This window comes from Diorhabda sublineata, chromosome 7 (genome assembly GCF_026230105.1).
Source record: "Diorhabda sublineata isolate icDioSubl1.1 chromosome 7, icDioSubl1.1, whole genome shotgun sequence".
Taxonomy (NCBI): Eukaryota; Metazoa; Arthropoda; class Insecta; order Coleoptera; family Chrysomelidae; genus Diorhabda; species Diorhabda sublineata.
In genome coordinates, this window is record NC_079480.1 from 23,184,099 (window position 1) to 23,211,301 (window position 27,203).

The 27,203-nt window shown below is 30.3% G+C and overlaps 1 protein-coding gene across 2 annotated transcripts in view; it reads right to left on the reverse strand.

Annotated features, from left to right (window-relative positions):
* The window catches only part of LOC130447037 (chitotriosidase-1), a 42,334-nt gene that overhangs the window by 4,944 nt on the left and 10,187 nt on the right, over positions 1-27,203 (reverse strand). The window contains exons 2-9 of one of the 2 annotated variants that reach the window (XM_056783648.1): positions 27,001-27,082; positions 21,487-21,894; positions 19,217-19,396; positions 6,509-6,942; positions 3,282-3,520; positions 2,978-3,207; positions 2,702-2,919; positions 1,878-2,094 (exon numbers count right to left, since the gene is read on the reverse strand). In XM_056783648.1, the coding sequence (XP_056639626.1) occupies positions 1,878-2,094; positions 2,702-2,919; positions 2,978-3,207; positions 3,282-3,520; positions 6,509-6,942; positions 19,217-19,396; positions 21,487-21,894; positions 27,001-27,082 (2,008 nt within the window). Of the gene's footprint in view, positions 1-1,877; positions 2,095-2,701; positions 2,920-2,977; positions 3,208-3,281; positions 3,521-6,508; positions 6,943-19,216; positions 19,397-20,822; positions 20,930-21,486; positions 21,895-27,000; positions 27,083-27,203 lie in introns of those variants that run through there. The other variant, XM_056783649.1, reaches the window with a different exon arrangement.

Below are 27,203 nucleotides of genomic sequence, written 5' to 3' on the forward strand. Positions count from 1 at the left end.
AAGGTTAGTTAGTTCAAATGAGAAGAACATAAAAAAGAAGAAATCTTGAATTAAAATTAGGTTAGTCCGAAAGAGAAGAACGTCAAAAAAAGAAGAAAAGAAATATGAATCAAAGTTATGTTAGTTTAAAAGAGAGGAGTTTAAAAAAAGAAGAAAGAAATGTGTATGGAAGAGGAGGTGGAAAAGAAGTAAAAAATTTTAAATTAAGGTTAGTTAGTTCAAATGAGAAGAACATAAAAACGAAGAAATCTTGAATTAAAATTAGGTTAGTCCGAAAGAGAAGAACGTGAAAAAGAAGAAAAGAAATATGAATCAAAGTTATGTTAGTTTAAAAGAGAAGAGTTTAAAAAAAGAAGAAAGAAATGTGTATGGAAGAGGAGGTGGAAAAGAAGTAAAAAATTTTAAATTAAGGTTAGTTAGTTCAAATGAGAAGAACATAAAAAAGAAGAAATCTTGAATTAAAATTAGGTTAGTCCGAAAGAGAAGAACGTCAAAAAAAGAAGAAAGTTAAAGAGAAAAAAATAGAAAAAGTTTTGAATTAGGTTAGTTCGAAAGAGGAGATCAAAAAAGAAGAAAAAAATATTGAATTCGATTTAGGTTAGTCCGAAAAAGAAGAATTTTAAAAAAAACAAGAAAGTTTAACAGGAAAAAAGCGCAAAGAAGTAGAAAAAGTTTCAAATTAGGATTGGATTAGATTAAAAGGGAAGAATTCAAAAAAAAAGAAAAAAATATTTACTTAGAGGTTAGTTAGTTTAGAAGAGAAGAATTTGATAAAAAGAAAGTTAGATTAAAAGACAAGAACGAGAAGAGAAAGAAGATTTTGAATTAAGGTTAGGTTAGTTCGGAAGAGAAGAACGTGAAAAAGAAGAAAGGAATCTTTAATCACAAATGGGTTAGTTTAAAGGAGCAGAACATAAAAACTTTTAATCCGAGTTGAGTTAGTTTAAAAGAAAAGTTTATAAAAAAGAAGATAGTTCAAGAGAAAAAAACCTAAAAAAAAAAAATCTCTAATTAGAGGTAGGTTCGTTTAAAAAAAAAGAGAAGAACGTAAAAAAGAAGAAAAAAAGTTGGATTGAAAGAAAGAAACGTGAAAACGAAGAAGAAAATATTTAAATAGAGATTGATTATTTTAGAAATTAAGAATGTAAATAAGAAGAGTGATAGATGGATTACAAGAAAAGAACGTGAAAAACAAAGAAATCTTGAATAAGTGTTCGATTAAATTAGAAATGGATAAATGGAAAAACAAAAGAATCTCCAAATAGTATTAGGTTAGATTAGAAGAGAAGAAAATGGAAAAGAAGATATTTTGAAAAAGAATAAAGTTATTAGAGAAAAATTGGGAAAAGAAGAAAGAAATTTCGAAATGTTGTTAGGTTAGGTCACAAAAAAAATAATTTAAGAAAAATGAAAGATATCTTGACTTGCGTAAGGTTAAATTGAAAATGTAGAAAATAAAAAAGAAGAGGGAGAAAGTTAAGGCCGAAGATAAAGTAGAAAAGAAGAAAGAAATAATAAAGTAATGTTAAGTTACGCGAAAGATTTATTAACTTAGTTCAGAAAAAAAAGTATAAGATCTAAAAAAAAATAAAAAGTTGAAAATACGAAAAAGAAAAAAAAATCTTGTTATAAAATCAAATTAGGTAACGTCAAGTAAGGTTAGGCGAATTTAGGTTAGATTAAATGAGATTGGGCGTATTTAGGTTAAGATAGGTAAAGTTAATTGAGGTTAGGTGAAAGAAAACATCAGATTTTAGAAAAATATGAACAGATATTTAAAAAAAATAATTATAAAGGTTCAGTTTCGGGTATTTATGAGACCATCGATATCCACCAAATGGTAAATTGATCAATTTCATCAAGGAATGAAAACTTACCCTCGAAAGCTACACGTAACTCTTTCAATAAATTAGCGTAGGCAATCCTATCGTCTGCTCCCCTAGGATATTCCCAATCGACATCCAAACCATTAAATTTATATTCCCTGAGGAATTCGATTGCGTCGTAAACGAATTGATTCATTCTAAATACGTTTCCCGTTAATTCTTTAAAGGGCGTCGACCCAAACGCCCAACCGCCAATCGCCAAAAGTACCTAGACAGTCATCATATCGAAAAAACAACATTTTATATATAAAAAAAAAATATTTTCGCGAACTTAATATGATATTTTGAATATTGTATATTACATTAAATACTTTTCTCTCAATCGACATAAAATAATTAGAAACACTGAAAAAGTACTTTGATCATGATTTTTTTTGGGTTTCTTTCTTTCTGAAATTTATAAACACACATTTTTCTAGTCTTTTATATCGATTACAGGTACCTGTAATAAGTTACCGACAAAGTTGAACAAAATAAAATTCTGTTATATCGATTACTAAGATAGATACCTGTAATAAATTACCGACATAGTTATAAAAAATAAAATTCTGTTATATCAATTACTAAAATAGGTACCTGTAATAAATTACCGACATAATACTACGAAATTCCGTATCATAAAAGGCAGCGTTTCGACGAAATCGATATTTGTTTCGCGTTTAACCGATAGATGTCGACAACGTCACAATAATTCATTTTCTATGAAGAGAAATTTTTAAATTAATTTAATATATTGCCGATTTAATTGAAAATTGAATCTTGTCGTGATTTTTTTTTCGAAATTTTTTAAAAAACATCAAAAAATGAAAATATACCTTCAATTCTGGATTTTTATTTCTCAATTCAATAACTCGTTCGTACATTTCCGGATCCTTATTATTGGCTTCTGCTAATTTATGATCTTGCAACGTCGCAAAAGCGTAAACTATATGTGTGCACAGGGCCGGATTTACGTCTTCGGGCGTGAATTTACCAGAACCGGGTCGCTTGTACGACCAATTAGTCATATAACAAAATATCTGTGGTTTTCGAACTAAAAAAATCAAATTTCGAATATTTTTACTAAAAAAAAATATATATATAGTTGGCACCTTTTCTATTTATTTTTTCTCTTTTGGCTAGAACGTCACTAGCGGCGGTTTTTTTCCCCGACGGTTTCCTGACGCGTTTAAGTACTTCGGATACGGATATTTTGATCGGTTTCGGTTTTTCTTCGTCTACGTTTTCTTCGACATCTTCATCGTCGTCTGTCGGTCCCGCTATCTTCTGCCAATCAACATCTTTCGCGTCTTTACCTCTAGAAATACCCCTAAGTTCCTCCCTGTCGACGACACAAAAAAAACGAAATTTATCATTACGAAATAGGTTAGTTGAGATTAGGTATAGTTAGTTCACCTCATAGCTCCGATTAATGGATATTTAACTTCTCCGCCGCAAACTGTTCCGGTGAAATCATCCATATCGACTGTCCAAACCATGGCACCAGCGAAACCGTTTTCTTTGATCCATTTCATTTTATTTCTGATTGATTTTTCGTCGTCGAAACCAACCCATTGGTCCCCGTGAACGAGATACGGTACTTTCATTTCATCGTCCCAATAATAAGTCGCACCGTTAAGTAACATCTCGCAAATCTGTCAATTTTTTAAACCAATATATTTGAAGTTATATTTCTTTTTAAACAAATTTTTCAATTTAATAATTTTTTTATCGAAAAAATTGGAATTAAAACTATTAATTCCAATTTTCAAACTACTCGAAGTAGTAGTAACAACTTTTTGACAGTACCGATTCCTACTTTCTAATATAATTATCGACTGAGTTTCATTTGCTACGCAGCTCCTCTTCAGAGTCATTTTAATAAACATCTCCGAAATTATTGGTTTTAGAGAAAAAAGCTTCCAACAAAAAATAAAGCTCTGCAAAAAAGTTTATATAAATTTTTTACGTAAACCTATTGTTTTAGATGTTATGACTCGAAATATCTCTGCACCAGTCAGATCGGCTAGTTTCCAGGTTACGAGGGGGTGGCCGAAGCTTGCTTATACATTTGGAAGAAGATTAAGTTATGTTAGGTTACTTAGTCAATTTGAGGAAATATTTTGATACGTAACGGCTAAAAAATTTTTCTTTTAGAGCTTTTAATGAGCTTTATCTTTCGTTTGAAACTTTTTTTCTAAACTCAATATTTTTGGAGATATTTAGTAAAATTGTTATAACTTTGAGAGGGGCCTAGGGGGCAAATAAGGTTTTATCGATAAAAATCCTTTTAGGGATTATCTCCTCAAATCAAGGACAAATTTAGGAAAAAAATTTCAACAAAATCGTCTGGTTCATCGATTTCAATCGAATACAATCGATTCTCGATTGTTATTTGATTAGTCATGGTATCAATTTATACTAACGATTATGGATACTTATCCAAAAAATACTCCCACTCTGTCAACTGTCCAAGTACGAAACTTACTATCGGATGACACGGTATAAAGGAATTTATATCGTTTGGTAGACGTAGTTTTAACAAAAAAAAAGTACTGTCAAAATACAAAAGTTACATTGGACGATCCTGTATAAAAGAATTTATATCGTAAAGCATATAACCAACTTTATATCGTCCATAATGATTCGGCGAAATATACAGAAATTTGACAGACAGACGTAGTTTCAACATAAAAAGCAATACTGTCAATATTCGTCAATAATGATTCAGCGAAATAGACAGAAATTTGACAGATAGACGTAGTTTCAACAAAAAAAGCAATACTGTCAATATTCGTCAATAATGATTCGGCGAAATAGACAGAAATTTGACAGATCGACGTAGTTTCAACAGAAAAAGCAATACTGTCAATATTCGTCCATAATGATACGGATAAATAGACAGAAATTTGACAGACAGACGTAGTTTCAACAGAAAATCCAATACTGTCAATATTCGTCCATAATGATTCGGATAAATAGACAGAAATTTGACAGACAGACGTAGTTTCAACACAAAAACCAATACTGCCAATATTCGTCCATATTGATTCGGATAAATAGACAGAAATTTGACAAACAGACGTAGTTTCAACAGAAAACACAATACTGTCAATATTCGTCTATAATGATTCGGATAAATAGACAGAAATTTGACAGACAGACGTAGTTTCAACACAAAAACCAATACTGCCAATATTCGTCAATATTGATTCGGATAAATAGACAGAAATTTGACAGACAGACGTAGTTTCAACAGAAAAACCAATACTGCCAATATTCGTCCATATTGATTCGGATAAATAGACAGAAATTTGACAGACAGACGTAGTTTCAACACAAAAACCAATACTGCCAATATTCGTCCATATTGATTCGGGGAAATAGACATAAATTTGACAGACAGATGTACTTTCAACAGAAAACGCAATACTGTCTATATTCGTCAATAATGATTCGGCGAAATAGACAGAAATTTGACAGATAGATGTAGTTTCAACAGAAAAAGCAATACTGTCAATATTCGTCAATAATAATTCGGCGAAATAGACAGAGATTTGACAGATAGACGTAGTTTCAACAGAAAACACAATACTGTCAATATTCGTCAATAATGATTCGGATAAATAGACACAAATTTGACAGAAAGATGTAGTTTCAACAGAAAACGCAATACTGTCAATATTCGTCCATAATGATTCGGCAAAATAGACAGAAATTTGACAGACAGACGTAGTTTCAACAGAAAAGGCAATACTGTCAATATTCGTCCATAATGATTCGGCGAAATAAACAGAAATTTGACAGACAGATGTACTTTCAACAGAAAACGCAATACTGTCTATATTCGTCAATAATGATTCGGCGAAATAGACAGAAATTTGACAGATAGATGTAGTTTCAACAGAAAAAGCAATACTGTCAATATTCGTCAATAATAATTCGGCGAAATAGAAGAAATTTGACAGATAGATTTAGTTTCAACAGAAAAAGCAATACTGTCAATATTCGTCAATAATGATTCGGCGAAATAGACAGAAATTTGACAGACAGACGTAGTTTCAACAGAAAACACAATACTGTCAATATTCGTCCATAATGATTCGGATAAATAGACACAAATTTGACAGACAGATGTAGTTTCAACACAAAAACCAATACTGCCAATATTCGTCAATAATGATTCGGAGAAATAGACAGAAATTTGACAGACAGACGTAGTTTCTTCAGAAAACGTAATACTGCCAATATTCGTCCATAATGATTCGGCGAAATAAACATAATGATTCGGCGAAATAGACAGAAATATGACAGACAGACGTAGTTTCAACAGAAAAGGCAATACTGTCAATATTCGTCAATAATGATTCGGAGAAATAGACAGAAATTTGACAGACGTAGTTTTAACAGAAAAAGCAATACTGTCAATATTCGTCCATAATGATTCGGCGAAACAGACAGAAATTTGAGAGACGTAGTTTCTATAAAAAAAACAATACTGTCAAAAGTCGAAATTTACTATGGGACGACCCTGTATAAACGAATTTATATCGAAAAACGTACAGCGACATTTATTAAACCAAATAAACGTAAAAAAATCGAAATAACTTCATATTGTTTTTTTTTTTTATAAAAAAACTTACCTCGTAATAGGCCAAAAATCCTCCTTCTTTGGTATATGTACCCTCCTTTCCCCCAGCGGAAGAAGGAGCATGCACTCCGTGTCTAGTAACATCCGATAAAGTGAACGATCTACCGTACGTAGGCATACCGATGACCATTTTTTCTTTCGGGGCTCCCAATTTAACCCACAAATTGGCGGCGTGTTCGACGTTTAATTGTTTCTGATATTGACTGTCGCTACTAGGTGAATACAAAGGGGCGTTGTGACCGGTTTCTTTTTCCCATTTCCCGTGAAAATCGTAAGCCATAAGATTTATAAAATCTAAATATGAAGCTACAGCCGGTACATCGTAGCCCCCTCGTATGTTATCCGGACCTACGGGTACCGCGGCCGATAGGAGTAGACGATTTTTTTTTATTTCTTGGGATTCGGCTTCGAAAGCTTCTCGAAGTTCTATAAATACACATTTCATTCAAATATATATATTTTTTTTCAATTTCGTTATCAATAAATTATGTTCTACAACTTTTTAACATATTATAAATAATTCGGAATTTATTTTTCATTATTAAATCATTTCGATGATATAAAACAAAACGTTTGTCTAGATTTTTCTATTCTATAAGAACGAACAATATTTTAACTGAATATAGGTGTATAAACATACAGTCAACGAGTTTAATATTTCTTTTAATCACTTTTAATTGTTTGGTTTACTACAATTTTATTTATCGAGAATCGGTTTTCGATTTCTGCTTTTTGAAGTGTTGACATTTCGCTAATGAATATTTAGAGATGGGATAAGGGATAATTGTTGGTTATAAAATTATAATACTTTAAGCCAGGGGTTTCCAGTATATGCCTACTCGATTCGGTGAGTAGGTAGATTTTTTTGTTCACCGTTGAATGCGGTAACGCAGAATGGAAAGATTCAATAATTGTACGTATGATGAAAATTAAAACAAGTAGGTTTTCCAATAAGAGGTGTTATTTTGAACAGCCCGCTATTTCGGTAAATGTCACTTTTGAAAGTGTCATTTTTTGACATTTGACAAGTAGAAATTACGCCATTAATGAAAATGGAACGATACACGCCTCAACAACGCATTGAAATTATTAAAATTCACTATAAAAATGGTGAAAGTTTGGTAGAGACGGTTCGTCAAACTAAAACATTTTTGGGTCGACGTGAAGCACCTTCTCGGACCGCAATACAGAAATTGGTGGAAAAATTTGAGCTGTTGGGACAAGTTAGTGATGTGAAGATTAAAACCCGTGCACGTCGCTCAAGAACAACTGTTGAAACAAAATGTTGAAGAAAACCCAGATTTGTCCATTCCTCGTCGTTCTTTGGAATTAGCTATTCCACAAACGTCATTACACCGTATTTTGCATAAAGACTTGGGTCTTAAGGGTCTATAAAGTTCAGTTAACACAAGAACTCAAGCCGGCCGATCATCAACAACGTCGTGTCTTTGCTGATTACGTCAATAAACAAAATTGTCGAATCTGGGGCTCGGAAAACCCAAGAGTTATTGTTGAAAATCCCCTCCATCCTCAACGCGTGACTGTTTGGTGCGGTTTATGGTCTGGCGGTGTCATTGGACCTTACTTTTTCGAAAATGAGGCTGGAGCAACAGTTACGCTGAATGGATTGCGCTATCGAGAGATGATTAATGATTTTTTATGGCCGGAATTGGATGGTATTGATTTGGACAACGTTTACTTTCAAGAAGACTGTGGTGCTACGTGCCACACAAGCAACGAAATCATCGCTATTTTACGGGAAAAAATTTCAGGACCGTGTTATCTCTCGAAGAGGTGATCACGATTGGCCACCGAGATCTTGTGATTTAACACCTTGCGACTTTTTCCTTTGGGGCCACGTGAAAGATAAGGTCTACGCCAACAGTCCAGCATCGATTCCAGACCTCAAAGATGGAATTCGTGAGGCTATCGAGGACATAGGGCAGCCGCTTTGCAATTTGGTTACGGAAAATTTCATGAAAAGTATATGGTCCCTGTAAGCGCAGTCGTGACGGCCATTTGGCTGATGTTGTGTTCCATTATTAACGGCATACCTTCCTCTTTATAATGAAATAAACATCCGATCATTTATCTCAAAAAATGGCATTTTTCTTTGAATATCAAAATAACACCTCTTATTGGAAAACCCCTTATTACATGAAAAACGAATATAATTACTGATACAAAATTTAACATTGTAACACAAATACATTTTCAATTTAAGGTAGGTAAAGCAATAGGCCTACCTACTGACAAAAACAAAACTTAAAATGTAATTTAGTGAGATGGATGCGTTCACATGTTCTGGATAAATTGACAGATCCTGGGCTGATTTTCAGACAAAGCACTTTCGACATCAAGTTTGTTGCATACTTGGTTTTCAACAAGAGTTGAAAACGCTTTTTCGCACATGTTTGTTGTCGAAAAAGACAATTATATCCGAACAGCTTTCTCTGAAACACTGGGGTAAACTTTTAAGTACTTTAACCAAAATGAGGGCTTGTACATTTTTTTCAAAATCGTATCTTGCAGCAGACACATTTTTTATTTCTATTCCTTCCCCATGCAACTCTTCAGGCAGCAACTGTATGTCCATGTTGAACGGGTCGGTTGATAGTTTGTAAAACTCCCCTGACAAGTTAGGAAAGTATCTGCTAAACTCCTCCTTGAGGTTCTTCAAATGGTCAATTATCAAGTTTTCCAAATGCGGTCCTTCAAAAACTTGCTTCTTCTGAGTCTTACACTACTTTGCTGAAACTTGAATAGTTGCTGGGGTTCATTGTCACGTATTCAAAGTTGTAGTTTCTCAACGTACATCTTGATGGCATCCCGATGTGTTAAGTCTGCACCTTGCAGTCTCAAGTTTAGGTTGTTTAACGTGTCAAAAAAGTCTGATAAATAGGCCAAAATCACTTGGTTACTGGGTTTTTTGAGCTCTGCACTCAGCTCGTTTTGTTTCTGCAATACCAAAAACATAATCACTCCATCACGGCGCTCAAATAGTCTTCCCAACATATTGCCTCTTGATAACCATCGTACTTCTATATGAAATAGCAGCGTTAAACAGTCGAATATTTAATGCACTGTTCTTTACGTAGTTGACTACTGTTTGGAAGCGTTTTTGCTGCCAAGGTGAATAAAACAATGAAATCCAACCACGTCAGCATTCTTCTCTTTGACCAACTGCACAAAGCCTGAGCGAGAACCGAGCATTGAAGGAGCACCATCTGTGCAGACACCAATAAGTTTTTACCAAGAAAGTATGTGTTTCTCAGAAAAGTCTGATACTACTTTCATCACATCTACAGCTTTAGTAGTGGTCACCAGCTCAGTAGAAAACATCAGTTCATCCTTCATTCTTTCATTTTCAATGTAACGAACATATACAATCAAATTAGAACGTTACGCTACGTCTGTACTCTCGTCAGGCTGGATAGCAAAAAACGGGGATTTTTTTATTGCATCAACCACCTGGTTTTTAATGTCCTCGGCCATATAATCAATTCGGCGTTTTACGGTGTTGTTTGAAAAATTGTTTTTTTAACTTTTTTACTTATTTACATTATTGGAAATTGGAACGTGTATTTTATAGCAACATTTTTCAATAAAAAAATTGTTTTTGAGAAAAGTTGGCTGTTAAAATGAATGTAGAGGTGAGGAAAAACCACTTGAAGTATATAAATAACTGTTTTATCAATTTATATATTCATAATAGGTTTATACAGATGGGAAATACCATTGAATATAACTCATGAACGAAAAAATAGAGGTGGGACACATTATTGGAAATTGGAACGTGTATTTTATAGCAACATTTTTCAATAAAAAAATTGTTTTTGAGAAAAGTTGGCTGTTAAAATGAATGTAGAGGTGAGGAAAAACCACTTGAAGTATATAAATAACTGTTTTATCAATTTATATATTCATAATAGGTTTATACAGATGGGAAATACCATTGAATATAACTCATGAACGAAAAAGTAGAGGTGAGAAACATTACTGGAAATTGGAACGTGTATTTTATAGCAACATTTTTCATTAAAAAAATTGTTTTTGAGAAATGTTGGCTGTTAAAATGAATGTAGAGGTGAGGAAAAACCACTTGAAGTATATAAATAACTGTTTTATCAATTTATATATTCATAATAGGTTTATACAGATGGGAAATACCATTGAATATAACTCATGAACGAAAAAGTAGAGGTGGGAAACATTACTGGAAATTGGAACGTGTATTTTATAGCAACATTTTTCAATAAAAAAATTGTTTTTGTGAAAAGTTGGCTGTTAAAATGAATGTAGAGGTGAGGAAAAACCACTTGAAGTATATAAATAACTGTTTTATCAATTTATATATTCATAATAGGTTTATAGAGATGGGAAATACCATTGAATATAACTCATGAACGAAAAAGTAGAGGTGAGAAACATTACTGGAAATTGGAACGTGTATTTTATAGCAACATTTTTCATTAAAAAAATTGTTTTTGAGAAATGTTGGCTGTTAAAATGAATGTAGAGGTGAGGAAAAACCACTTGAAGTATATAAATAACTGTTTTATCAATTTATATATTCATAATAGGTTTATACAGATGGGAAATACCATTGAATATAACTCATGAACGAAAAAGTAGAGGTGGGAAACATTACTGGAAATTGGAACGTGTATTTTATAGCAACATTTTTCAATAAAAAAATTGTTTTTGTGAAAAGTTGGCTGTTAAAATGAATGTAGAGGTGAGAAAAAACCACTTGAAGTATATAAATAACTGTTTTATCAATATATATATTCATAATAGGTTTCTAGAGATGGGAAATACCATTGAATATAACTCATGAACGAAAAAATAGAGGTGGGACACATTATTGGAAATTGGAACGTGTATTTTATAGCAACATTTTTCAATAAAAAAATTGTTTTTGAGAAAAGTTGGCTGTTAAAATGAATGTAGAGGTGAGAAAAAACCACTTGAAGTATATAAATAACTGTTTTATCAATTTATATATTCATAATAGGTTTATACAGATGGGAAATACCATTGAATATAACTCATGAACGAAAAAGTAGAGGTGAGAAACATTACTGGAAATTGGAACGTGTATTTTATAGCAACATTTTTCATTAAAAAAATTGTTTTTGAGAAATGTTGGCTGTTAAAATGAATGTAGAGGTGAGGAAAAACCACTTGAAGTATATAAATAACTGTTTTATCAATTTATATATTCATAATAGGTTTATACAGATGGGAAATACCATTGAATATAACTCATGAACGAAAAAGTAGAGGTGAGAAACATTACTGGAAATTGGAACGTGTATTTTATAGCAACATTTTTCATTAAAAAAATTGTTTTTGAGAAATGTTGGCTGTTAAAATGAATGTAGAGGTGAGGAAAAACCACTTGAAGTATATAAATAACTGTTTTATCAATTTATATATTCATAATAGGTTTATACAGATGGGAAATACCATTGAATATAACTCATGAACGAAAAAGTAGAGGTGAGAAACATTACTGGAAATTGGAACGTGTATTTTATAGCAACATTTTTCATTAAAAAAATTGTTTTTGAGAAATGTTGGCTGTTAAAATGAATGTAGAGGTGAGGAAAAACCACTTGAAGTATATAAATAACTGTTTTATCAATTTATATATTCATAATAGGTTTATACAGATGGGAAATACCATTGAATATAACTCATGAACGAAAAAGTAGAGGTGAGAAACATTACTGGAAATTGGAACGTGTATTTTATAGCAACATTTTTCATTAAAAAAATTGTTTTTGAGAAATGTTGGCTGTTAAAATGAATGTAGAGGTGAGGAAAAACCACTTGAAGTATATAAATAACTGTTTTATCAATTTATATATTCATAATAGGTTTATACAGATGGGAAATACCATTGAATATAACTCATGAACGAAAAAGTAGAGGTGAGAAACATTACTGGAAATTGGAACGTGTATTTTATAGCAACATTTTTCATTAAAAAAATTGTTTTTGAGAAATGTTGGCTGTTAAAATGAATGTAGAGGTGAGGAAAAACCACTTGAAGTATATAAATAACTGTTTTATCAATTTATATATTCATAATAGGTTTATACAGATGGGAAATACCATTGAATATAACTCATGAACGAAAAAGTAGAGGTGAGAAACATTACTGGAAATTGGAACGTGTATTTTATAGCAACATTTTTCATTAAAAAAATTGTTTTTGAGAAATGTTGGCTGTTAAAATGAATGTAGAGGTGAGGAAAAACCACTTGAAGTATATAAATAACTGTTTTATCAATTTATATATTCATAATAGGTTTATACAGATGGGAAATACCATTGAATATAACTCATGAACGAAAAAGTAGAGGTGGGAAACATTACTGGAAATTGGAACGTGTATTTTATAGCAACATTTTTCAATAAAAAAATTGTTTTTGTGAAAAGTTGGCTGTTAAAATGAATGTAGAGGTGAGAAAAAACCACTTGAAGTATATAAATAACTGTTTTATCAATATATATATTCATAATAGGTTTCTAGAGATGGGAAATACCATTGAATATAACTCATGAACGAAAAAATAGAGGTGGGACACATTATTGGAAATTGGAACGTGTATTTTATAGCAACATTTTTCAATAAAAAAATTGTTTTTGAGAAAAGTTGGCTGTTAAAATGAATGTAGAGGTGAGAAAAAACCACTTGAAGTATATAAATAACTGTTTTATCAATTTATATATTCATAATAGGTTTATAGAGATGGGAAATACCATTGAATATAACTCATGAACGAAAAAATAGAGGTGGGACACATTATTGGAAATTGGAACGTGTATCTTATAGTAACTTTTTTCAATAAAAAATTGTTTTTGAGAAAAGTTGGCTGTTAAAATGAATGTAGAGGTGAGAAAAAACCACTTGAAGTATATAAATAACTGTTTTATCAATTTATATATTCATAATAGGTTTATAGAGATGGGAAATACCTTTGAATATAACTCATGAACGAAAAAATAGAGGTGGGACACATTATTGGAAATTGGAACGTGTATCTTATAGTAACTTTTTTCAATAAAAAATTGTTTTTGAGAAAAGTTGGCTGTTAAAATGAATGTAGAGGTGAGAAAAAACCACTTGAAGTATATAAATAACTGTTTTATCAATTTATATATTCATAATAGGTTTATACAGATGGGAAATACCATTGAATATAACTCATGAACGAAAAAATAGAGGTGGGACACATTATTGGAAATTGGAACGTGTATCTTATAGTAACTTTTTTCAATAAAAAATTGTTTTTGAGAAAAGTTGGCTGTTAAAATGAATGTAGAGGTGAGAAAAAACCACTTGAAGTATATAAATAACTGTTTTATCAATTTATATATTCATAATAGGTTTATACAGATGGGAAATACCATTGAATATAACTCATGAACGAAAAAATAGAGGTGGGACACATTATTGGAAATTGGAACGTGTATCTTATAGTAACTTTTTTCAATAAAAAATTGTTTTTGAGAAAAGTTGGCTGTTAAAATGAATGTAGAGGTGAGAAAAAACCACTTGAAGTATATAAATAACTGTTTTATCAATTTATATATTCATAATAGGTTTATACAGATGGGAAATACCATTGAATATAACTCATGAACGAAAAAATAGAGGTGGGACACATTATTGGAAATTGGAACGTGTATTTTATAGCAACATTTTTCATTAAAAAAATTGTTTTTGAGAAATGTTGGCTGTTAAAATGAATGTAGAGGTGAGGAAAAACCACTTGAAGTATATAAATAACTGTTTTATCAATTTATATATTCATAATAGGTTTATAGAGATGGGAAATACCATTGAATATAACTCATGAACGAAAAAGTAGAGGTGAGAAACATTACTGGAAATTGGAACGTGTATTTTATAGCAACATTTTTCATTAAAAAAATTGTTTTTGAGAAATGTTGGCTGTTAAAATGAATGTAGAGGTGAGGAAAAACCACTTGAAGTATATAAATAACTGTTTTATCAATTTATATATTCATAATAGGTTTATACAGATGGGAAATACCATTGAATATAACTCATGAACGAAAAAGTAGAGGTGAGAAACATTACTGGAAATTGGAACGTGTATTTTATAGCAACATTTTTCATTAAAAAAATTGTTTTTGAGAAATGTTGGCTGTTAAAATGAATGTAGAGGTGAGGAAAAACCACTTGAAGTATATAAATAACTGTTTTATCAATTTATATATTCATAATAGGTTTATACAGATGGGAAATACCATTGAATATAACTCATGAACGAAAAAGTAGAGGTGGGAAACATTACTGGAAATTGGAACGTGTATTTTATAGCAACATTTTTCAATAAAAAAATTGTTTTTGTGAAAAGTTGGCTGTTAAAATGAATGTAGAGGTGAGAAAAAACCACTTGAAGTATATAAATAACTGTTTTATCAATATATATATTCATAATAGGTTTCTAGAGATGGGAAATACCATTGAATATAACTCATGAACGAAAAAATAGAGGTGGGACACATTATTGGAAATTGGAACGTGTATTTTATAGCAACATTTTTCAATAAAAAAATTGTTTTTGAGAAAAGTTGGCTGTTAAAATGAATGTAGAGGTGAGAAAAAACCACTTGAAGTATATAAATAACTGTTTTATCAATTTATATATTCATAATAGGTTTATAGAGATGGGAAATACCATTGAATATAACTCATGAACGAAAAAATAGAGGTGGGACACATTATTGGAAATTGGAACGTGTATCTTATAGTAACTTTTTTCAATAAAAAATTGTTTTTGAGAAAAGTTGGCTGTTAAAATGAATGTAGAGGTGAGAAAAAACCACTTGAAGTATATAAATAACTGTTTTATCAATTTATATATTCATAATAGGTTTATAGAGATGGGAAATACCTTTGAATATAACTCATGAACGAAAAAATAGAGGTGGGACACATTATTGGAAATTGGAACGTGTATCTTATAGTAACTTTTTTCAATAAAAAATTGTTTTTGAGAAAAGTTGGCTGTTAAAATGAATGTAGAGGTGAGAAAAAACCACTTGAAGTATATAAATAACTGTTTTATCAATTTATATATTCATAATAGGTTTATACAGATGGGAAATACCATTGAATATAACTCATGAACGAAAAAATAGAGGTGGGACACATTATTGGAAATTGGAACGTGTATCTTATAGTAACTTTTTTCAATAAAAAATTGTTTTTGAGAAAAGTTGGCTGTTAAAATGAATGTAGAGGTGAGAAAAAACCACTTGAAGTATATAAATAACTGTTTTATCAATTTATATATTCATAATAGGTTTATACAGATGGGAAATACCATTGAATATAACTCATGAACGAAAAAATAGAGGTGGGACACATTATTGGAAATTGGAACGTGTATCTTATAGTAACTTTTTTCAATAAAAAATTGTTTTTGAGAAAAGTTGGCTGTTAAAATGAATGTAGAGGTGAGAAAAAACCACTTGAAGTATATAAATAACTGTTTTATCAATTTATATATTCATAATAGGTTTATACAGATGGGAAATACCATTGAATATAACTCATGAACGAAAAAATAGAGGTGGGACACATTATTGGAAATTGGAACGTGTATTTTATAGCAACATTTTTCATTAAAAAAATTGTTTTTGAGAAATGTTGGCTGTTAAAATGAATGTAGAGGTGAGGAAAAACCACTTGAAGTATATAAATAACTGTTTTATCAATTTATATATTCATAATAGGTTTATAGAGATGGGAAATACCATTGAATATAACTCATGAACGAAAAAATAGAGGTGGGACACATTATTGGAAATTGGAACGTGTATTTTATAGCAACATTTTTCAATAAAAAAATTGTTTTTGAGAAAAGTTGGCTGTTAAAATGAATGTAGAGGTGAGGAAAAACCACTTGAAGTATATAAATAACTGTTTTATCAATTTATATATTCATAATAGGTTTATAGAGATGGGAAATACCATTGAATATAACTTATGAACGAAAAAATAGAGGTGGGACACATTATTGGAAATTGGAACGTGTATCTTATAGTAACTTTTTTCAATAAAAAATTGTTTTTGAGAAAAGTTGGCTGTTAAAATGAATGTAGAGGTGAGGAAAAACCACTTGAAGTATATAAATAACTGTTTTATCAATTTATATATTCATAATAGGTTTATAGAGATGGGAAATACCATTGAATATAACTCATGAACGAAAAAATAGAGGTGGGACACATTATTGGAAATTGGAACGTGTATTTTATAGCAACATTTTTCAATAAAAAAATTGTTTTTGAGAAAAGTTGGCTGTTAAAATGAATGTAGAGGTGAGGAAAAACCACTTGAAGTATATAAATAACTGTTTTATCAATTTATATATTCATAATAGGTTTATAGAGATGGGAAATACCATTGAATATAACTTATGAACGAAAAAATAGAGGTGGGACACATTATTGGAAATTGGAACGTGTATCTTATAGTAACTTTTTTCAATAAAAAATTGTTTTTGAGAAAAGTTGGCTGTTAAAATGAATGTAGAGGTGAGAAAAAACCACTTGAAGTATATAAATAACTGTTTTATCAATTTATATATTCATAATAGGTTTATACAGATGGGAAATACCATTGAATATAACTTATGAACGAAAAAATTGAGGTGGGACACATTATTGGAAATTGGAACGTGTATCTTATAGTAACTTTTTTCAATAAAAAATTGTTTTTGAGAAAAGTTGGCTGTTAAAATGAATGTAGAGGTGAGAAAAAACCACTTGAAGTATATAAATAACTGTTTTATCAATTTATATATTCATAATAGGTTTATACAGATGGGAAATACCATTGAATATAACTTATGAACGAAAAAATTGAGGTGGGACACATTATTGGAAATTGGAACGTGTATCTTATAGTAACTTTTTTCAATAAAAAATTGTTTTTGAGAAAAGTTGGCTGTTAAAATGAATGTAGAGGTGAGAAAAAACCACTTGAAGTATATAAATAACTGTTTTATCAATTTATATATTCATAATAGGTTTATACAGATGGGAAATACCATTGAATATAACTTATGAACGAAAAAATTGAGGTGGGACACATTATTGGAAATTGGAACGTGTATCTTATAGTAACTTTTTTCAATAAAAAATTGTTTTTGAGAAAAGTTGGCTGTTAAAATGAATGTAGAGGTGAGAAAAAACCACTTGAAGTATATAAATAACTGTTTTATCAATTTATATATTCATAATAGGTTTCTAGAGATGGGAAATACCATTGAATATAACTCATGAACGAAAAAATAGAGGTGGGACACATTATTGGAAATTGGAACGTGTATCTTATAGTAACTTTTTTCAATAAAAAATTGTTTTTGAGAAAAGTTGGCTGTTAAAATGAATGTAGAGGTGAGGAAAAACCACTTGAAGTATATAAATAACTGTTTTATCAATTTATATATTCATAATAGGTTTATACAGATGGGAAATACCATTGAATATAACTCATGAACGAAAAAGTAGAGGTGGGAAACATTACTGCAAATTGGAACGTGTATTTTATAGCAACATTTTTCAATAAAAAATTGTTTTTGTGAAAAGTTGGCTGTTAAAATGAATGTAGAGGTGAGGAAAAACAGCTTGAAGTATATCAATAACTGTTTTATCAATTTATATATTCATAATAGGTTTATACAGATGGGAAATACCATTGAATATAACTCATGAACGAAAAAGTAGTGTTGGGAGATAATTTGTTCATAATGGATTACAAGAGATGGGAAATTGTTTTTGAGAAAAGTTGGCTGTTAAATTCAACGAGAGGTGAGAAAAAACCTCTTAAAATATATAAATAACTGTTTTAATACCAATTTTGAGGTGAAATATCACTAAAAACATTTTGCGAACGAATCCTAGAGATGGAAAAAACATTGAAGACAACTTCTACCTAAAAAAATAACGAGTTGTAAAGTAGATTGAAGAGATAGTAGATTTCTAGAGGTGGGAAATACCATTAGTTAACTGATGAACGAAAAAGTAGAGGTGGGAAACGATATGTTCATAGTGGATAACAAGAGATGGGAAATACTACTAAAGATAACTAATAAACGAAAAAATAGAGGTTGGAAACAATATATTTAACGCAGATTTTTTCAAAACTAATATCTTTTTAATTGCTGTACTATCAAATTTAGAATTGATTAATTCACACATAATTATACCAAACGTAATTTTTCAAGACACTCACTTTGGTAAATCTTTTAAATCAAGACATTAAAAAAAGTAATGACTTTTAAATCGAATATACAACTAATTTTAAAGCATACAATTCATTTGAACACAGACAATAGATAAATTAACATGTGGTTGTATTTCGAAAAAAAAATTAATCGAACTTTTATTGACTTTAGAGAAAATCTAATATGGAAGTATAATTTATGGTAATCGAGGTCGAAGAAAGTTTGTTGGGGAAACTCAACTATTGTTTACACCATAGGCGTAGTTCTAATAAGGATAATAATTAAGTAAATTCATTTTTTACATCGATATTTTACATAAATAATATAATTAATATAAATAATTAATTAAAAAAAAACGTTTGTAAGACGTACTTAATAACGATTCACAATTATTTTGAGGTTATGAGATCCATACTAACCTTTCAATAACAGCACGTAGTTCTTCTTGTCGTCTGACCCCTTGGGGTATTCCCAATCGATGTCGAGTCCGTCGAAATTCCTTTGTCTCAAGAAAGGAATAGCACTAAATATGAAAGTTTGCCTAGCATATCTACTGGCCGCCATATCTTTGAATTTTTGGGTACCGAATGACCAACCACCTATAAATTATCAATTAAATCATTTGTTCCCTCAATTCACCAAGTATTGGTCCAAATATTTATACGATTTTTTTTTTAAAAGTTTCCCATCTCACAATAAAACAATATTTGTTTGGTTGGCCCTTTCCAATACAATTTACCCCAGTCCCTGTTCAGTTTTAAGGTTAGGTGGTTCATTATCTGCTTTGGGTATAACCAAAAACTAAAAATTTAGTGGACTGAAGAGGAGACAATGGAAGATTATGGGATATGCAATAAAATATTGAGACAGAAAGTTCTAGAGGCGTGAAAAAAAGAAGGATTTGGATTAGACGAAGCCAAACAAAAAATCAAAAACTTGATTTCAATTCACAACCAAGTACTGTTCAAAATCAAAAAGTACAAAGTCTAGATTTGGGATATTTGACGTGTATGTGTCTACTCTGAAATGGTTCAGTACTTTTGGTACCATCAACAAGTCCTGTGTCACTTCTTTTTAGCCAATCTTCAAATCCATATTTCAGGTTCATTGTTAATGCCCTATTCCAAAACTGCATCTATTTTTTCTAATATAACCTCAACGTTATCGAGAGCCAAAGTTTGAAATTTAATGCTTCTGGACGTCGTCTACAGTACAGAGTTTACGTATAATAGTAGCTCACTAAACTACTGGTTCAAATTGAATGAAATTTGATGTATTCAGTATTTATATAAAGCCTGTTTCGTTATTCATAGTAGCGCTGTGGAACCAAGATCAGACGCTTTGGCTTGAGCCTTTTGATGTTATTATGTTTGCATCAAACTCATAGGATGGGCGTTGATAGATGACATGGCGTGGAGCTGACGTCCATCCAGTTACTAGTCGGATTTCGCGTCTATTTATTCGAAGTAAATGTTTGGTAAGAGAGGGAAAACGTCCTTCTTTGTATGTTGGGACATGGAAGACCCAGTAGGACTTCAAGGGTCCTAATTGGGGCTGTACATATGGACTTTGTGATACTGAGATAGGCAATGCGCTGGATTCGCTCCAGACATACTCTTGTGAAGGACACGGGACACTACACGATGGTCCCGTACGTAAAAAGGGGTTTAAATATTTTGTTATCGAAAATTCAGGCTTCTGGTTTTATCCACAACGAAATTATAGGTAGGTCAAAAATGATCTGATATTTTTTATAAAAAAACTTCTGTATACCATTGAAATAATAATTATATTTCTGTTAAATATAACAAATTGTATCAATAAACTCTTTATTTTACATTTCCTCTATTTGCATACTTTTTTTGAAGTCTGGCAACGTTGTTCAAATTACTGCGGTAACGTGTTCTAATGAAAAATTATATAATAAAAAAACAGTTAAAGAAGATATTGAAATTACTTGTAGCTTTTTCGAAAAAGTACATAATTCGTGAAACAAACAAATTATATAATAAATACCGATTTTACCTGTTTCGGTGATTAATGCAAATAAGACATTGCAAGGTGTAGAAACTTTAACCATCAATCATTCTCGACTTATTAACTGTTTATATTGACTTATTTTTATAATGAACACTATGACAAGTTATTTTTTCACTAAAACAGTTTTAACTACCATTTTTTTGCTATAATTACGAACTACTACAAAGCATAAACGTCCCGGCATCAATTCGATTATAACCCAACATTCTTCCTTCCATGCAAAATGGCGGACTGTCAATATCAGCTGATTGATAATAATTATTTTTAATTATAATTTTAGCATTCTGTAAACTTGAGTTGTTTTTTATTCTCGAAATATTTATTGTGAGGGACACGGGACACTACACGATGGTAAAAAGGGGTTTAAATATTTGGTTTTATCCACAACGAAATTATAGGTAGGTCAAAAAAGACCTGATGAGCGTCGATAAAAGGATGATTTTTGACAAAATAATTTTCGTATCTATTCATAAAAAATTTTTCTATGCAAAACAAAATACGAGGGGTTTGGGATATTATAAAATTAGTAACAAGTGATTTCTTGTGATAAAAATGAATTTATGAAATATTTCATTAATAAACATTCATTTACATAAACAACAGCAACTATTTATCACAATATAAAAACAATTTAAAATAATCGACTTACCAATAGCAAGTAAAGTCTTCAGTTTAGGATTAGCCTTCTTCAACTTATGAATCCTTTCGTACAATCCAATTTTTCCATCTTTAGTCTCATCGTTACTTTCGAAAGACGACAGTTTTCCTTTCTTCAACCACCCGAAAGAAAATATAATATGTGTACATAGATCGGGTAATATATCTTCGGGTTGAAATTTACCAATTTTGACTCTATATTGTGACCAATTTGTGTAATAACAAACTACTTTATAACCGTCATCGTTGTCTTTTCGTGGGGTTATTAGAGAATTATTTGTAGTTTTTCTTGTACTTGGTCTGGTTCTCCTAAATTTCGATATACTCGGAGCGGTTTCTTGATCTGTGGATACCGACGACGTTGATGATTTCGTTGGTCTTCGTAATCTTCTTCTCGATACTTGAAATTTTTGTTAAAATATCATCAATACAAGAATTTCAATGGAAGATTACGTAAATTATAATTTAGATTAAAAAATATATATATAATTAAAATCATAGAGCTAATATTGAAGATAGAGGGCAAGTTTGAGTGAGGTTAAACTGCTGATTGCCTGATAAAGAACATCAATATACCACTCTCTATCTCTTTTCACTCTATCCTGATTGGATCGCCTTGATTTCGTTTCGAGTTGTGGGAGTGGCAAAGGGAGGAGAATAATAAGTTTTGATTTTAATAGCTAGTAGAGAGAGAGAGAGAGAGACCTATAAAAATTTTTATTCTTTCTCTTTTAATGGTATAATTTGACTTAAATGCAGCTCTCTATATTTTAATTTTAATTCAATGATTTTAATATATAAAATGACCTCTACCCTAACTTCACTAATAGTAGCACAAACAAGAATTTCAATGGAAGATTACGTAATTTATAATTAGGATTTCAAAAAATGTATATAATTAAAATGTTTTAATCGTAGAGCTAATATATTGAAGATAGAGGGCAAGTTTAAGTGAGGTTAAACTGCTGATTGCCTGATAAAGAACATCAATATACCACTCTCTATCTCTTTTCACTCTATCCTGATTGGATCGCCTTGATTTCGTTTCGAGTTGTGGGAGTGGCAAAGGGAGGAGAATAATAAGTTTTGATTTTAATAGCTAGTAGAGAGAGAGAGAGAGAGACCTATAAAAATTTTTATTCTTTCTCTTTTAATGGTATAATTTGACTTAAATGCAGCTCTCTATATTTTAATTTTAATTCAATGATTTTAATATATAAAATGACCTCTACCCTAACTTCACTAATAGTAGCACAAACAAGAATTTCAATGGAAGATTACGTAATTTATAATTAGGATTTCAAAAAATGTATATAATTAAAATGTTTTAATCGTAGAGCTAATATATTGAAGATAGAGGGCAAGTTTAAGTGAGGTTAAACTGCTGATTGCCTGATAAAGAACATCAATATACCACTCTCTATCTCTTTTCACTCTATCCTGATTGGATCGCCTTGATTTCGTTTCGAGTTGTGGGAGTGGCAAAGGGAGGAGAATAATAAGTTTTGATTTTAATAGCTAGTAGAGAGAGAGAGAGAGAGAGAGACCTATAAAAATTTTTATTCTTTCTCTTTTAATGGTATAATTTGACTTAAATGCAGCTCTCTATATTTTAATTTTAATTCAATGATTTTAATATATAAAATGACCTCTACCCTAACTTCACTAATAGTAGCAGAAACATTATACATTCTATCATTGGTTGATATTACAGCTTCAGGGAAAAAAAATATAACAAAAGTAGCCCCAAGAAACACGTGGAAATCATTTTCAGAATTTTAAGTTCACCACTAGAGAACGTATTTGAAAATATAGAATTAAAAAAGCAATGTTTTCCTAAATTTGTCCAATTATTTACGATAATCGAATTCTTCAATAAATTCTGTACATTTTTCATTGTAAAAGTTTCAGTCTAACTCTTCAAATAATATGTGGGGAAGAGTGGGGACTTTATTATAGAAAAGCCTGTGAGTCCGGTTCTGCTTAGCCGACTTTTATAAACTTGACATTGTTTGAAAGAACTTTAGTTCAGCAATACAAAACAGATAAATTCTAAGCGATTTAATAAGAAGCGTGTATGCTAGAGGGCGTTGTTTCATATATTTTAAATATTGTGATTTCTCTTAAATAGGAGCATAAACATTTGATTGGATCTTTTAAAAGTAAACTAAATTAACATTAAAATAGCGAAAACCACATATCGATATATTTTTTGTGTCTGAAGATATTTTAAGAAATATGTAAAAAGCAGGAACTTTAATTTATAAAAAATGGCCGCGGCCGTTCGTAGTTACCGACCCGGTACACTTCTCATTTATATAAAACATACTTTTGTATATCTCACTTTAATCTCCTAAGATTAAAAGGAGATAGAAATAAAAATTGATTAGGTTCGTTCATTTGCATCTCTTCTAACAGCTGTCATTTTCGATCATATTCCTACAGATTATAATATATTCTATAAAATCGGTTGTTTGTTTGAATCAAGCAATCTGTTATTTCAATTTTATGATGAGTAACTTCATATTTATGGTATTTTTAAAACAAAAAAAATAAATATCGCTATATTACTTTGTTTACATCCAAATTAGTTAGGTCTAAGTTTCCGATTGGAGTTCCGAAAATGAGAAACCCCAAAATTACCTGCAATTTGGTACATACACTCAAATATTTGTAAAATAAGTATATTTCACAGAAAAGGGAGCATTTCTTCAAATAATAATATAATAGTAACCTAACCTAACCTAACTTTTTCAACAGTTAGGCGAACAAATGATGACTGAAAATGTCACGCCATAGTTTGTCAAAATTTCGGGCTAAACATTGTTTTAAAAAAAGGCCAAAAAATTTCATTAAGACATATATTATTAAGGGCAACATGGAAACTAAACAAAATTATTAAAAAAAAATGTTTTACCCCCTTCCCTTGCGAGATGCCAGAAATCCTTTCAGATACACTTATTTTACAATTATTTGAGTGTATGTACGTTATTTTAAGGATTCCCGTTTCCGGAACTACAGCTAATCTTCCCATATTTTACTTCGTATCAGAAAATGCCGAGAAAAAATGAGTAAAAACGTTGTAGATTACGTTTTTCCCGATATAACTATTGTATGAATCTTGTTGTTAGGGTAAATTCTCTCAAGTTCTATATACTCAAGGTCGTTTCATTATTCACATCTTTTTTTAACCTTAATGTTTCGAAAACCTCTTATAATTCTAGATGCAAGAGGTATAATTTATACTTTCATTAAATCATAGTCTCTTAATTATCTACTAGATATTAAAATGCGGCGTTAAGAATGTCAAGGTGAACAAACAGTGTCGGGCTACACAGAATTAACCCAATTAACAAAAAAATACGAAAAAAAGACAATAAAATGTTTTGTTTTGTGTTTGTTAGACACTATTTCATTTCGTAATAACACATTATTGGTCAATACGCGCTACTTTAGCAATATCATAGATAATAAATATCCTTGTTCTGTTTTTCTTTATATTTATATATTTTTTATGAAAAAACATCTGCATATCATTGAAATAATAATTATATTTCTGTTAAATATAGCAAATTGTATCAATAAACTCCTTATTTTACATTTCCTCTATTTGAATACTTTTTTTAAAGTCTGGCAACGTTGTTCAAATTACTGCGGTAACGTGTTCTAATGAAAAATTATATAATAAGAAAACAATTAAAGAAGATATTGAAATTACTAGAAGCTTATTCGAAAAAGTACATAATAAATGAAACAAACAAATCATATAATAAATACCGATTTTACCTGTTTCAGTGATTAATGCAAATGAGACTTTGCAAGGTGTAGAAACTTTAACCATCAATCATTCTCGACTTATTAACTGTTTATATTGACTTATTTTTATAATGAACACTATGACAAGTTATTTTTTCACTAAAACAGTTTTAACTACCATTTTTTTGGCTATAAATACGAACTAATACAAAGCATAAACGTCCCGGCATCAATTCGATTATAACCCAACATTCTTCCTTCCATGCAAAATGGCCGACTATCAATATCAGCTGATTGATATTAATTATTTTTAATTATAATTTTAGCATTCTGTAAACTTGAGTTGTTTTTTATTAAAGAAGAATTTCTACACGAACATAAATATTATTATTTCCATAAATATAAATAAGTAAAAATTGATAAAAATTATAATTGAAACTTATCTATCTGATTGCGTCAAACGTCAAACTGCCAGCCGTGGAATAAACAATTGATTTTCTCGTATGTACCTGTATTAGCTTTACTTGGTTTTTTCCGGTAGTGAGAGTTATTTTGAATTGTTTTTTTTTTCGCGGTGTTAAAAAGACTTCGTAGATACTTTTTATATTTGTTTCATTGAAACTAATTGAAGCTGAGTATTTTTGCATTTTTCTAGTTGGTCTGCAATTCAAAAATTTAGAACATTTTTGTCCAATTTCTGCTTAAATTACGGGCATTGGTTGTTGTGTTCATGTTTATCAAACACGAGTGAATACTTTTCAAGGTTGTAAGAGATAATCCAGTGGCGGTTGAAAAGTACAAGGACAAACTTAAAGCTTTAGGTGGAATCAACCCTTTTCATTAGATAAAAAGAGTTTTAGTCAGAATCCTACTCATATTCCCCGAGTTTCCAATATGCTTCAAACACCCCTTGCCTACACTAAACAAAAGAAAATGCATAGTGGAAAAAAAAACGAGGAAACCGCGTTTCCGAAAAGTAATAATATTTCATTTATTTTAATAGCAACTCTTTAAGAAGACATTTCACAATTTAATTGGGCATCATAAGGTCTAAAATATAACAAATAAGTTCAAAAATCATATAAAAGCTTAAGGTAAACGCATTTGTTTACCACACGGCAGATATTTTGACAATTTGTTAGGCTCCTATATTGCATAACCTCAATTCTTATTCTTTCTTAGTAACTATAAGCAATTGAACGCGCTGTTGCCAGATTTTATAAAAAATTCTTATTTACTGCTGTATCCCGTAAAACTGCATTTATAATTGCTACTAAATATTAGAAAATTAGTTTTGAAAAAAAGATAACTAATAAGATCCACTTTTTAACAAATACATCTCTGTTACTTTAGTACAATTTCCTGATTCCTATTTGTAAAGTATTTGTGTTAAATCGTTTCCTTTAATAAACAAGAATATTTATAATTTATCTAATACCAAACTTGATATGATTTTCCAACGGTTTCAATGAATTTTGCTACGTATTATTATTGAAAGATGATTTAATATGCGTCGGTAATTCCAAATCGTTCAAAACTTCGACTAACATAATCTATAATAGTACGACATATGGCAACGCTGTTCGAACATCTGACAGTTATATCTCCAAGAATATGTTAGAGGGGATGCTTTTGATTCAGGATAAGTTATTTTGTATCTATTCTATTTGAGACGTAATTGTTGTGTATTAAAATTTGAATATTTATTAACAAGTTGGTAATTACTTCAAATTTGAATGAAAATACTTACCTCTTTCACTTGACACTAATTGAAGTAGTAAAATAGCTATCACACATAAAAGCACAAAAGTTCTTATTTTACACCGCAAAATCTGTAACAAGTAATAATATTAATTAACTGAAAACTAAAAGATCGGAGTACAATATTATAGATATCGTTACAGATATTTAAAAAAATAAATTAAAAGCGTATAAGGGATGGTTAAAAGTTTT